Here is a 14,708-nt window from a genome sequence, read left to right on the forward strand (position 1 = left end):
AATGAGAGTAGCTGGGAAGAGATGGTGGAAGAATTTTTGGGAGAGGAAGAAAGGGGGATTGAATGGTTAGAAACTTTGGAAAGGGCAAGGGAAAAAAATAGAAGTGAATGAAAGTGTGAAAGGGATTGAAAAGGAAAGAGAAGTAATTTAAAAATGAAAGCGTCGGAAGCGGAGGTCCAAGATAGGAATTTAAGATAATATAAGGCGGAATAGGTTAAAGGTAAGATGTAAGTGCGATCTCTCTTTCTCGGCGCGTAACTATAAGGTAGTGATATAAGAAAGCGTAGAATTAAGTTTTTTTGGTTTACAGGTATTGATGAATATAAGAAGATAGAAGAATGTAAAGATAAAATTACAAATTACAAAAAAAAAAAATAAATTTAGAAATAAGGCAATATTGTAAAGCGTAGGATATAATGGTTTAAAGGTGGTGAGCGAAAGAGAAAGTAAAGGTAAAGGAGGAAATTGTAAAGAGAATGGAAAAAGGGAGAACGGAAGGAAAAGGCAGTAGAAATTTTACGTTGTAATTTGTTAATAGATGTTTAAGTATTATGTTTAGTAATATAGTTTATGAAGAAAAAAATATGTAAAGAATACGTAAGGGACAACGAAAGTCCAAGTGTACCTCATAAGAATTAATAAACACCTTTTATATATTTGGCGATTTACTTCAATTGCCCCCTGTACGTGAAGATTACATTTTTATGCAATTGTCAAATGACAAATTTAACAAATGCGTTGGTTCATTAACTGCTATTAATTTGTGGACTATATTTCATTACGATGAATTAATTATTAAAATGCGTAAGCAAGAAGACGATACTATAGGCTATTGTTGTCGAAAATTCGTATTGGTTCATTAACAAAGTCTGATTATGCCGTACTTAAAGATAAAAAAATGTCTTTCAAAGGTAATTCTTTGGAATCCAGATTAAAGGAATTATGTGATTATATTAATAATTGTTCATCGAATATTGTTTGTCTATTGCCTACACGTCATATGTGTGACACTCTTAATAAAGCTATGTTAAGTCGCATTGATTCGAAAGAGATATTACTAATTGCTGAAGATACAATTGACTGTACTTCATATTTAAAAAAAAAAGTATTAAAAGTATTATCGAATAATGACGATAATAGTTCTAAAACTGCTGGACTTTCAAAAGAAATTGTAATTAAAATTGGAGCAAAAGTTATGATAAGGCGTAATATTGATGCTACTTTGGGTCTGGTGAACGGTACAATAGTTACAGTAGTTTTAATTGTACGAGATATATCTACCGATTGTGTAGAAAAAATCAAATTACTTTTACCCTCAGGATTAGAATATTTGATTGAAAGAGTGAACGTCAAATTTGAAGTGGTGGATAAAGCATTTGTTGTAAAAAAACAATTTCCACTGTGTTTGAGTTATGGATTAACTATTCATAAAAGTCAAGGATCGAGTTTACAGAGTGCTGTTATTGATATAGGCAATTGTATATTTAATTGCGGTCAAACTTATGTAGCATTATCTCGAGTAACATCTTTGAAAGGATTGCATTTGATTAACTTTGATCCTTCAGCAGTGATAGCTGACGAAAAAGCTATTAACGAGTATAATCGGCTAAGATATAAATACAAACCAGACGTAGAAATAATTTCTATTCAAAGATAACGTCATTCCAAAGTGAAAGATATTCCATGGGTATTGTCGAAACTAGTCGAAGCCGTTCAAGAGAATGGTCAGCAAAATCAAATGTTACAAATAAATACCACTTGGGTTTTACGTGGTTTTCAAAATACAGATAATGTTTCATGTTACGCTAATACTGTTGTACAATGTCTATTGCATTTAAATGCCATTAGAAAGCAATTGCTTAATTCTAATAAATCAAATATTTTATGTATGTTAATGCATCGATATGAATATGGAATGAGTAATTTAAATACATATGATGTTTGACAAGATTTAGGAGAATCGTTTTCAATGAACGAAAAACTAGATGCATTAAAGTTTCGAACAATTTTGTGTACAAGGTACAAGTGTATAAGAGAATCAGTAGAGCATGAGGTTACTTTTTCCACTCGGTGTGTTATTTGTCAATATACAAAAACAATTTGTTCTAATAATTTATTTCAATACCTATTAATAATTTGAAGAAAAAGAGTTATAATTTGAAAGAGTTACTAGATGTTACATTTGTACATAGGAATCAGTCAGAAACTGGGTCATGTGAAAATTGTACAAAAAATAATATATTGTTTAAAAATGAATTAACATTAACAAAAGTTATAATTATTATTCATTTTGCATTATTTTTGCAAAAAGAAGATAAAGTAATAAAAACAAAACGTAATTTAAATATATCTTCTATTCCAACGACCAAAGTACTGGTAGCTGGACAGTCATATAAAGTTATAAATGCTATATTTTATAATGGTTTAAGTATTGATAAAGGACATTATACAAATATTTGTAGAGAAGGATCATCTAATAGTTGGATCGAAATTGATGACACGCAAATTAGAAAAAGACAATAGCCCAAAGGTGCTAAAGATCTTTATATACTTTTTTTACAAAAAATTGATAGAAATAAATATATTTAACAAATTGCATATATGGATCAAGAAGTAATCATTAATGAAAAAAATATAATAAAATCTGATTGATATTTAATTTAGACATTTATAAAAAATTTGTTAAAAAATAATAATACGAATTAAATTTGATATGGTGTTTACTAACTTGTAAAGTAGATTTTTCTGCTGAACGTAGCCAAAGATTTTTCTCGAGAATCTCGAATCATGATAAAAGACTAATTATAAGTTTTTAAAGGATTATATATAGAAAATGATTTGTTGAACCGTTGTTGAAATTTGAAAATTTTAATAACTCTGAATTAAAAGCCTCGCGTAATGATATGATCTTATTACACGTACACGTAATCTCGAAAAACTAACGTGATTCTTGATAACTACAAAATAAGTGACATTTTCCAAAAATTACTTTTTAAAAAAAAAAGGTATTTGGTGTGTCTCGATCACGAGAATGGGCATTGGATGAAGCCCATTCTATTCTATTTAATATTACAAATTTATGTGAAACCGTACAAGCATGAACCTATGTTTGTCTTCATACTTTTAACTTGGAATAATATTTTTAATAAAATCTTCTCTAAAAAAATTTTAATACGATCTAAATTTAAAATATTTAAAATAAACTTTACAATTTTCATTAAAAATGCGTCAATCAATTTTAATATTTTTATAATAGTTGCAAAGCAATTTTTTCTGCTGAACGAAGCCAAAGATTTTTCTCGAGAAACTCGAGTAGTGATAAACAAAACTAAATATTGCAAATCTATATAAAAACGTATGAGGCATCAATGAGGCGCCAATTAAAATACTACAACGGAAAGACGAAAAGAATTAATTTGGTGCATCTCACGAGTTTGGGCGTTGGATGGGGCCCATTCTATTTTCTATAATATTACAAACACATGTTGAACTGTACAAGTGTGACACAAGTTCACCCCGAACTTGTTATAGCATCAACTTTATCAAACATTTTTCTAAAAAGTATTAATCGCACAGCAAAAATAGATAGAACAAAAAACGTGTATTTTATGTACAAAGTTATATACAAAGGAACACGTTTAGAAAGTGATCGGTTAGACCGTTGTTGAGATCCAAACATCTCAATAGCTCAGAATAAAAGATCTCGCGTAATGACACGCTCGATCACGCTGCTTGTGCACGTAACGCAGAACCAAATCTTTAAAATAAAAAAAAAACGAAAAAAAAAATTAAAATTACAATAAAAGATAAAAAAAATATATTAAATAAAAAAAAATAAAAAAAATTAAGAAAAGAAAAATAATTCTAAGAAAACAAAACAAGAATGCTGATGACTTAACAAATATGTATAATATAACAAAAATATTGAAAATGAGCAATGCAACAAATTTTTTGCCATCTCACTTTTACAGACTGTGGACTGTCGAATGTATTTTAAAAATACTTTTTAATATACATCCGGTGTGGTTACAAAAATCTGATGCATAGCACATCGTAAAAAGCAAAAATATAATTTAAGATTTTAAAGATTTGGTTTCGCAGCGCCAAGTTTTTTTTTTTCTTTACATTACCATGTTATACAGGGTGTCCCAGACCAACGTCACTTTTTTTTAATGGTAGGTAAAACTCGTCCAAATAAGACGAAAAGTCTTATATCATTTTTCAAAATTTGCAACCGTTAACGAGATATCAATTAAAATGTAAACGTGTGCGAGCGACAAAGAAGCGCAGACTGAGCGAGCGCGCGATAGACGACGGCGAGTATCCGCTTAAAGAGAATGGGCGGAACTAGCGCGTAGCGAACGAGACAAGGAGACAACGCGTGAGCAAGACGATGCGACGACACGCGAGCAAAATAAAGCGACAACGCGCGTTGTCTCTTTGTCTCGCTCGCTACGCGCTAGTTCCGCCTATTCTCTTTAAGCGATACTCGCCGCCGTCTATCGCGCGCTCGCTCAGTCTGCGCTTCCTTGTCGCTCGCACACGTTTACATTTTAATTGATATCTCGTTAACGGTTGCGAATTTTGAAAAATGATATAAGACTTTTCGTCTTATTTCGACGAGTTCTACCTACCATTAAAAAAAAGTGATATTGGTCTGGGACACCCTGTATACCATGTTATATCAAATCGGGGCGAACCTAAGTTTACTTTTGTACAGTTCTATATAGTTTGTAATGTTAACCACGTTATATTATTGGGGCAAATCTAGGTCTACGTTTGTATGGTTCCACATAAGTTTGTAATGTTTAAAAATATTTTAGCTCTTTTAAGTTCTTGGCGTAATTATTTGAACTCATTAGTTTTATAAAGAGTATTTGATATTAAAGTACATATTTCATGTTCTATTTTAGGGGTCTTTTTTGGGGGGAATCTTGTTTTGCTTAAATATAATTTTCTATTTTCTTCAGGTTCTTGGCGCATTTATTTGATCTCATTAGTTGTATAAAAAGTGTTTATTATTATATTATATTAAAGTACACATTTTATATTCTATTTTGGGCAAGTATAATTGTAAGAGAGCCTTTTTTTGGGAGAAGTCTTTTTTAGGGGGAGTCTTGGATTTACTTAAATATAATTTTGTATTTTCTTCAGGTTCTTGGCGCAATTATTTGATCTCATTAGTTTTATAAAGAGTATTTGTTATTATTGAAGTACACATTTATGTTCTGTTTTGGGGGAATCTTTTTTGTGGAGAATCTTGATTTTGTTTAAATATAATTTTCTATTTTCTTCAGGTTCTTGGCGCATTTATTTGATCTCATTAGTTTTATAAAGAGTATTTGTTATTAAAGTGCACATTTTATATTCTATTTTTGGGGAGAATAATTTTAAGGGAGTCTTTTTTTGGGAGTTATAAGATTACGCGTCGACGATTAGGTGTAAATACGCAATAGTTTTTGAGAATTCGAGGTTTTAAGTTTTCCGAGCGCGTTATGTACAGATGTTACGACCAGTCTTTCAACAGTGTTTGGTTGGTCGTACAGTGAGCACTTCAAACTCACAGTTCAAAGATTGTGCGTTCGCGTCCTGTCATGTTAATTTATTGAAATTTTTTTTTTATTCAAATAATTGTATTTTTTTTTACTTTAGTTGGATTAATTTTTTATGTATTAAATAATTTAATATTTACATTATTAATTAATAAATATTTGCTTAATTAATTTTGTGTTTAATAAATTTGTTTTATATTCTGACCTCTACTACTAAAAATTAGTTTTTTTTCTGGATATTATTAAATAAATTTTAACCGAAAGTTACACTTTGTCATGACTTTAAACTTGAAATGAGCCGTTCGTTTAAATATAACCAAACAGCTAACGGTTAATTATATTTAACATTAAAAATTAACCTTCGGTTTATGAGATTGCACCACAAGAAAAATAGATTTACAAATGAATAAGAGCGCGTACAAAACTTGGCGGTAATAATGGAACCGATACAGATTGAGCGAACTTGAAATCGAAAGAATACAGAGTGTCGGAGCGACGATGTGTTCTCGAGCGGATTTCAACGAACTCTGGTCTCATTTCGGCGGAACCGTGCCTCGTTTTCTGGAATCGACTCGTTAAGGACAATGATGTTTTGTCTAGATCCAGAATAAACCGATTTAAGCGAGTTATAGGTGTGAAGAAAACAAGGCACGTAAATAATATCGGCATAACGAACGGAAAGATAAACAGACGACTGAGGTATCGATGAAACAATACGAATTAAGCAAATTAATTTTAAGCTGATCGAACATTAACCGAATACGAGGCGACCACTGTGATAAACAAATAACAAAAAACAAATGTAACAACAATTCGCACATTAAAGAACATTAAACGCGCGGTTACCTGAACGGTCGTTAGACGTCACAATTGTTATTAATGTTATCGCGAAACAAAGAACAATTTTAAAAATATAACGAGTAACTGACAAGGTAGTAAAAAAAGAATGCGTCATGTTCATTGTCTCAAGTAGGTATAAAAAGAGAAAATCAACCCGCGGAAACACTGTTCATTAACGATTAAGTTATCTTCCGCGAACTTAGAGACAAGGCACGTTAGGCCTTTACACGTTGATCCACGACGGACCGCCGGACCGTTGGATCACGCCAATCTCTTGTGTGTAAAAGACTTCAATTTCGAACTATTAAGTTCTAATCTGAAATCATTCGAGTTGGCAATTATTCCATTCCAGTCTACACCGTGGAAATTTTGAATGCATTTGAACACCGTCAGCTACACTTACTTCTGCCTTGTGTCACTTGAGCAGGCGGTACGACCGGCTATTAATGGGTTTTACTTTGTCATCGGTGAAGATCTCGTGCGCGACGGCGGTTGTGTATGATAAAGTATCTCCTTCGAGATAAAATGTATAGCAAAAGTTGTCTCACATCTCATATAACGTTTTCCTTTCTTTCTTGTTTAGATACTGCGTTCGAAGTTGATTTTGCAATCCTTTTTGTTGCGTCTGTACGTGCTCCGGTGCTCGCGTACCGTATAACGCGAGCACTTTCTCTGAGTCAGCGTTTTGCAATCGTCGGACGGTAACTCTCGGAGTATTAAATTTTTTCCGTAGTATTTAATACACAAATTCGGCATATATTTTCTATTGATTTGATTAAGCAATTGCCTATAAGCACTCCTAGCTTACATTCCATGGCGCTTACTATCCCGATGTGATTTTAATTAGTGACGGCGCAGAAAATTGTTTCACTGCGAAGCGGTAAAACGATCCACTCGTATGACAGCAACTTAAAGACGGCGTTGTTCATTTTGAGCGTGCCTCTTTTTAAGTCGCATAGCGCACCTTGTTTCTCTAGGAAATCGATCCCAAGAATTCCTTTATAATCTATGGAGAAATTATCCGTTACCACATGTACTTTGTGAGTCACCTCTGTGCTTCCGAAATTAAATGTTGCTTTAATTCGCCCTAACGTGAGAGCTTTGTGTCTTGTCACGCCTGTTAGCGTTAACAAATTTTTGTTGAGAGATGTGTCCCACTTTAATCTGCCAATCTTTACTATAGTGATTGTAATATATTATAGTAATAGTGAATCGAACAGGAAAGTTATTTGTTCGTTTTTTGCTGGATTAACTGGCAACGTTATTAATTTTAGCCCGCGTGCTTTTTCAGGTGTCAGCATTTGTGACACCTGAAATTCTTTTACCGATTGCGTTACCCAACGCGACGAGTCGTTATCGTCGCTACTACATTTCTCGTCGTATTCTTGGCGGTTCCTTGTCTGTTGGCCTTGATTCGGTGCGGTAGCATTTACTTCTCTTTTCGGACGGCTATGTGAAACTGCACGTGTATCGCGCTTCAGGTTACTTAGTTGAAGAATCTTTTGTTTCAGCATTTACTCGATTTGAGGGCTTACTTCTTTTTTATGCTTTTTGAGTGGTTAAAACGGTCGGCTGTTAATTGGCGAGCTATTCTGTGGTGTGATTATTTGATGCTTCACAGCCGATGTTTATAATAACGCGTCTCCTTCTAAGTAAAAGATATTACATTATTGTTGAGATAGTTGTGTAAGTATTCTTTTCTCTTGGTTTAAATTGTCTGTTCTCAGCTGATTCAGCAATTTCTCACGGTGTATTTGTACTGTTTTGCCATCTACCATTTTATGCAGTGTGAAGACTTAGCGGAGTTGACGGTTCTCAACTCTTCTACTTCTACTTTCGGTGTGCATTGTGACGTGGCGGCTTTCGTTGCCTCATCGCAGCTCCCCGCGGCCGTCACAAGTTGCAGCGGCGCCGGACGGGTCGCCATAACTAAAGGGGCAAGGAGTCACACGCGTCTCCGGGAGCTGCTTTTACATGAAAATTTTTATCTGATTGCCACAACTTCTTTTGTTGCTGTCGTATTTTGCGGAGTCTCGCGGAGATCTCCCACTGAAGCGGGGACCTTGAAATTCGGGCAAGCAAGGAAACGAGCGAGGGCACCGGAGGACGAACTCCCTGAGATGACGAAAGCGCGAGAGACGTGCTCGGGATGGGAGGTCACCCATCCCGAAGGGCACCGGAGGCAGCCAAGGACGGAAAAACCGTACGGATGAACCACGTTGCGGGGAATCATCTACGAAGGAATCGACCGGGAGGAAGATCTGCGAGCAGCCGTCCAAAATCCGCGCCGATCGATTAGTTAGTGATAGGGCTCTGCGAAGATAGCTGCACCCGTGGAAAACTAGCGGCGACATCGCGCACGGAAGAGCCGCGAAACCCTTGAGTGGGGATAAGTCGGGTCTCCTGCCGAAATTTTGCGTGGTCCTCGCTTTTTTCCGTACTAGCGCGTGGCGAGTGTGAACGACTTTCTAAGCGAGCGATAGGAGAGCAAGAGCCAGAGCAAGAACAGGAACGAGAGCGTGAGCGGCGAAGAGTGTTCGATAAATATCCCGAGTTTCATTTTTTCTGCGTTCATTACTCTTACTTGATTTTTATTTACTATCGCGCGTAGGATCGTTTCGCTTCTTGGAGGAAGCATATATTTTTCGTATGATTATAACGAAAATTTTATTTCGTTAATAATCAATTGTTCTTTACCGTATAAGTAAATATGTATCCTTATGTCTAGTCAGCCAATCTACTCCGAGAATTCTTTAGTGTTGTATGGGAAAATTATTTGTAACGACATGCTGTTGCACCGGAGCGGTGCACGGGGTCCGTCCTCCGAATATACACGTTCGGTGTAGATGGTTTTTAATAAATGTAGATATTTGTTGCAATCGTTAAGTGCGTTTATTCTCCTTTGTATATCGACGTGGAGTTACGAGTCGCTACCTCGTACTCTCAGACTGACTTGCACGAGCTTCGGAGCTCGTGCATTATATATTATTTTCGGTCTTGTCAGCGAAATAGCAGAAGGAAGTGGCCGCGTACTTTACTGCCTTCTGCTGATAGCGCGCGATGACGGAAGGCTGACAAGACGGCTTCTTAGACTCAGCGGATTCTAACAGTTTGGCAATCTGCTGAGTTGTATAAAAAACGTGGCGCACGCGGTGGTCAATGACCAGCGTGCGCTGTCGGGTTACAACAATGCATTATATAATTTATTTTTTTGTTTTTGATCCAAACGTTGGTCTTGACTTTTTCCTATAGTCTCTATCTTATGTTCGGTAAAACCTGTATTAATGATAGTTTGTTTTCGATTATTGGTGTCTCTTTCTTTAAGTTTCCAATCATTATCAGTGTGATCGTGCCTTCTGAATCTAGTAATAAATATACTTTTTTTCTGCTTGTTCTATTGGTGATGTAACACCCCTTTTTTCGTGCGGTCGGACACGGTCTTGCGACCCGCCGCGGCAATCTGCGGGTCGGCGCGTACGCGAGGTCCGACCGGGGTGTCCGTGGGAAGAGTGAAATATTACGCGTGTTATTCGGTTATGTACATTTATTTCTATAGCTATTATTTACAAAGGTCTATTTACAGAATCGCGTCAGAGCCGCTGCTCCCGTGTGCGACAACTCGCGTGCCGCACGTGCGGCGACGGTAAGCGCTCGGATGTTTATTCGCGTGGTGTATTCGTCACGTGGATTCAATGCGGGATGTAACGTAGGGTCCCTGTTAGGAACGCATTTTTAGGAATCGAGAGCGCGGGAGGCAATCGCCGAGAACGTTTGGCCGAAGCGGAGTATGCTCCACTCCGAGATTGCCTCGTGCCCGAGGAGACCGGTCAAGCAATCGGAAGCGGCTCTGGGGTTTGGGCCACTGATAGGCCGAGAACACTCGGCGGAGGCGAAGCACGCTTCATCCCCTGGCTCTCGTAGTGGCGGTCGGTCCCGAGAACAACGGAAAGGAGGCGAGTCGCGGCCAAGAATTCTTGACAGAGGCCGAGAACACTCGACTCCTGTGCTTGAAGCGGCTCTCTAGGTTTTCGTCCAGAAGATGATTACCAAGCGGAGACCCGGTACAGTGCTTGGTAGTTCAGAGGATTGGCCCGGATCGCTCCGGATCCTGCCTTTTTATATTGTAGTTCTCGTGGCCCGAAGTGTCCGGGTTACCGAGGATTGACCTCACAGCGCTCATCGCGGATTCGCTCGGTATTATTACGCGCGCGGTACGGGCGGTGTTGTTCGTCTAAGTCTGTGAAGACTTAGTCGCGCGTTAGTTTCTGATGCATATAAAAAAAGTTGGGGCGCACCGCGCCCCTGTGTCCACCAGACGATGGTCGGTTCGGCGGGCCGGCTGTTGTTCGCCGGAACGAGATGATTTGCGATCACTTCATTACAGTAATATAATCAATTTTAGACCGCTTGTATTTTCTTTTGATGCTATATTCGCAATCTGATACTCTCTTGCTGCGCGAACTGTGCGTGCAGTATTTCTCTGTATGATTTACTCTTGCGCGCATTTCGGCTCGTGGTAGATTATAACTACTTGTGAATCTATTGTTTCGTCAATCGCGTGCTAAATGGCCTGTTTTTCCTCATTTTTGTTCAATTGAAGTTTGGTGCTCTTGGTCGTGCGTTGTTGTCACTTGTCCGTAGTTTGTCATATAATCCCTCGGTTTCGCTAATCGCATTTTTTTTGTCTGTTATCGCGCCATTGATAGCATTCTTTAGAGTATCAAAGTGTTGCGATCGTACCATTATTTGTATATCTTTTGATAGCCTCATTTGAAAGTAATGTAAAGTTTACTTCTGTATGATCCGCAGAATCGCGAGTTTTTGTTTGCTCTAAATGGTTTTTTTATCGATCATCGACTTGTATAGCTTCATTACTAATTTTTGTACCCGGTATTCGTAAGTAATCGCACTTTTGCCGTATCGTTGTTTCATCGTGCTAAATTCCACTTGCAGTCGTGATGTTCCCTTTTTTCGCAGATAAGCGTTTTCAAATTCCTTAATAAATTATCCGAAAGATTTGATGTTCTTAGCGTCGAAATCAAGTAATGCGGCGCCTTTAAATTTCGTACATAGAACTGCTTCTAAAAAGTATCCTTCGTCCGCGGGCGCGGTGTGTTTAGCGGCATATTCGCATGCTGCCAAAAATTACTTTACGTACGCATGACTCGTTTCGTCTACAGAAGGAATCATTCCACGCGCTTCTTTTAAAGTAAGTTATGTCGTGTTTTCTGTCGGTTAAATTCTAATATCCCTGATAGACCATCTGTTTATGCGAACGGGTGAAGAATTTGCTTGCGTTGCGTGATTTGTGTCTTGTCGGTTTTTGATGTGACTCATTTGAGAGTTTATTTTGCGCATTATTTCTAGTAATAGTTTCAAAAATTTTTTTTTATTTCGAGGTCTGCTCCGTGTTATCGCAAGTTTGTTCCACATCTGTTCTATTTCGTTATGTACGTCTACTTCTGTTATGCCTCTCGCCGTTTCGTCTAGTAGTGTCAGTCCTGTCGTCATTTTTTCTCGCGTGGTGTTTTGATTGTTTACTAAAATGTCTGCGGGGTCAAATATGCTACTATTGTAGGTCGTCAGGGAAAATTTTTTTTCTCTGATATCCCGCTTATATCGCTTGGAATTTTCTCTAATAGTTTGAAACGACCGTAATTCCTGGCCGCGAATATCTTGCAAGCGAGAGTGCCCGGACGTGCTCGCCGGGCGGACAGGATTCGCGAGTTGAATTGAGAGGTCCGAGAATGCACGAGACGTGGTTTTTATGTAACAATTAATTGATGCTTTATTCAATTAATAGAGTAGAAGTACATGTAAGCCAATTGTGACGAACGCGTGATTGAGACGTCGCCGGACGAACACGAATTTAACAATAGATTCACGATGACGCGGTAATTGGCGCGAGTATGCGCTTGATCGGTACGGTGGTAATCGATACGCGGATCTACGACGGGCGGGCCGTTACAGGTTTTCGGCAGCCGCCTAGATAACGCCCTAATCGGAGCGCGGGGTTAGCGGCGCGAGTATTTCCCCGAGTCGCGGGCCTGGGCGGGGCCTGATCTATGCACGCGGCGCGAGACGCGGTGATCGACTTAACGCTTAGATCGCGGCGCGAACGCGGTATTCGGACAGCGGGGAGGATGGAGCACCTTTTCGGTGTTGCAGTAGCCGAGAGTACTCGGCCGAGGCGGAGATCTCTCCACCCCGGTTTTGTGCAACGGTGCGAATGGATATTTTTCGCCTAGGCAAGCTGACTGTCGATCCGGGATCGAGATCGCTCGAAGGAGGCGAAGTGCGCTTCACCCCACGAGCCGGTCGTATCAGTCTAAGTCGCTTTCGGCAGGAAGATTCCTCTGCGGTGCAAGCGTCAGGAGTTCCTGACCGAGACGGAGTTCGCTCCACCCCGTTGGTTTGCTTGCTCCAGGAGTCGGTTCGGTTCGGATGTTCGCTGCGAGGCGAACGGCACGAGAACGGTGCGCGACTTCCCCGAGTTCGGCCTTTTATCTCGCACAAGGCGACATCCGGGGGTATCCTTGTTCGTGGCGCCGGCCGCGGTATTCCGCGGTACCGTGCGCGTTGCGCTCGCTCGGATGAGTTCGGGGCCGCTCGGATACGCTCGTTCCGCGGGACTTGGCGCGTTCCGCGGTACTCGTTATAATTACGTATTTCGATGATCGGTTTCTTCGGGAGCCCCCCGCGCTCCCTTGCCTGGCCGAGAGGATGGTCGTCTCGTCCGTTCTTCACCGGGAACGATGCTCATTCCGGGGGCATCGTTACAAGTTAGTTTTGCTTTCGGCCTAGGTTTTTGTCTCCGCGGTCTAATAATTCGCCGTTCACTTCGCCAAATTCAACCTCACGTGCTCTAGTTACGCGTACCGATTTCTCGCTCTCCGTCGAGTTGTCGGTATCGTATTCCGCGTCTAATGTGCGTCAGATCTTATTTCTGATATTGTTCAACGCGTGTACAGCAACTCGCAATGGTCGTATAGCGACTGGTTGCAGGGCTTGTCCTGCACCACTGTGTAACAACGAGCTGTTGGCGGCGCTGCGCAGCTCGTGTAATTTACTATCCGATATTGACCGATCGGTTACAAATTAATTTTATTTGAACTAACATTAACGCTATGAGTCGCATGTTTCACTGTGGTGTTACTTGCTGCATGGAAGTTCTTCTTGTAGCATCACAGAGATGCTCTTTGTCATACTCGCGCTGTTTGGCTGTTCCGTTGCTTTCTCTGTTGCTCTGCTTAGCTGCCCTGTTGCTTTCTTTGTTGCTCTCTCTGTGACTCGGCTGATCTGCTTGACTGCTTCGTTATTCCGGGTGTTGGGTGTCGAGCTTTTTGCTGGCTCGGTATTTTCAGTTGTTCTAAACTGTTTAAGGTAATTATATTGTATCATTAATTACCCATTCCTTTTTGTTTCTTTTGATGCAAAAATCGTCCTTTCGTTCCCGGAAGAGTAGGCGGCGTTGAGCTTTCCGGAGGGCGGATCTCACCGCTGCCACCATCTTAATGCACCGCGGCCGATGCACGAGGAGATATAGTTCCGAAAGAGTCGGACTACCGATTTAGTTGCAACTCTGTGTACATATGTATCTTAATGCGCTGATTACGAATCTAATAGTCAAAGTTGGCGGCAATCGATTTTTATGGTGGAAACCATGGAAAAACCATAAAACGATTTTTCGTGTTTATTTTCGTAAATATTAAGAATTTCAAAGCTAACCCAAATTAACCTGCGTCATAGCAAAGGCGCTTCGGCAATTTTAGCCAAAAGCATAGTATAATACAAACAGGTGTAGCATTAATACAATTAATACATATTCGATGGTATGATATTAACTGACTTTTTTGTTCAAGATGGCATGCATATGCGATAGTCTCATTACAATGATTCAGAGAATAAACCGTAACTAGAGCACTGCTGACACAGTTCTGACTCATGAGTGAGATCCTTTGTGAGAATCATACTCACATACATTACATCTCTTTACTCTTTTCCTCTACCTCTGACCATTTTTCTTCTTTGTTCTCACTCATTTTCTTTCACCTTATTCATTACCGAGCTTACTCACTTTCTTCTTTACCTTCTTATCAACTTTTTCTATGTATCTACTTTTCATCTTTCTCACCACGCGGTGCTACTCTTCTTCTCTAGCCTTTATTCTTTCTACTTTTTTTCTTTGTTATATTCTTTATACTGTATGCTTCAATTTTAATTTGTCACCAACTCGCTTCTAACTTCACCAACCTACAACCTTTAATTCCCCTTCTCCTTTTTTTTATCTTCCTCCTAATTACCCTTTTCTCTCTT

General features: G+C 39.1%; 1 protein-coding gene across 1 annotated transcript; it reads left to right on the top strand.

Annotated features, from left to right (window-relative positions):
• Window positions 1-898: 898 nt before the first annotated feature.
• Window positions 899-1,657, top strand: LOC139102794 (ATP-dependent DNA helicase pif1-like). Its single transcript, XM_070656935.1, has one exon. It carries the CDS (start codon window positions 899-901, stop codon window positions 1,655-1,657), a length of 759 nt encoding a protein of 252 aa, XP_070513036.1.
• The last annotated feature ends 13,051 nt before the right edge of the window (window positions 1,658-14,708 follow it).

The sequence above is a fragment of the Cardiocondyla obscurior genome, linkage group LG05, assembly GCF_019399895.1.
Source record: "Cardiocondyla obscurior isolate alpha-2009 linkage group LG05, Cobs3.1, whole genome shotgun sequence".
NCBI classification, from domain to species: Eukaryota; Metazoa; Arthropoda; class Insecta; order Hymenoptera; family Formicidae; genus Cardiocondyla; species Cardiocondyla obscurior.

Coding starts and splice junctions, on each gene's coding strand:
- LOC139102794 (XM_070656935.1), top strand. CDS start 899: ATGTCTTTCAAAGGTAATTCTTTGGAATCCAGATTAAAGGAATTATGT.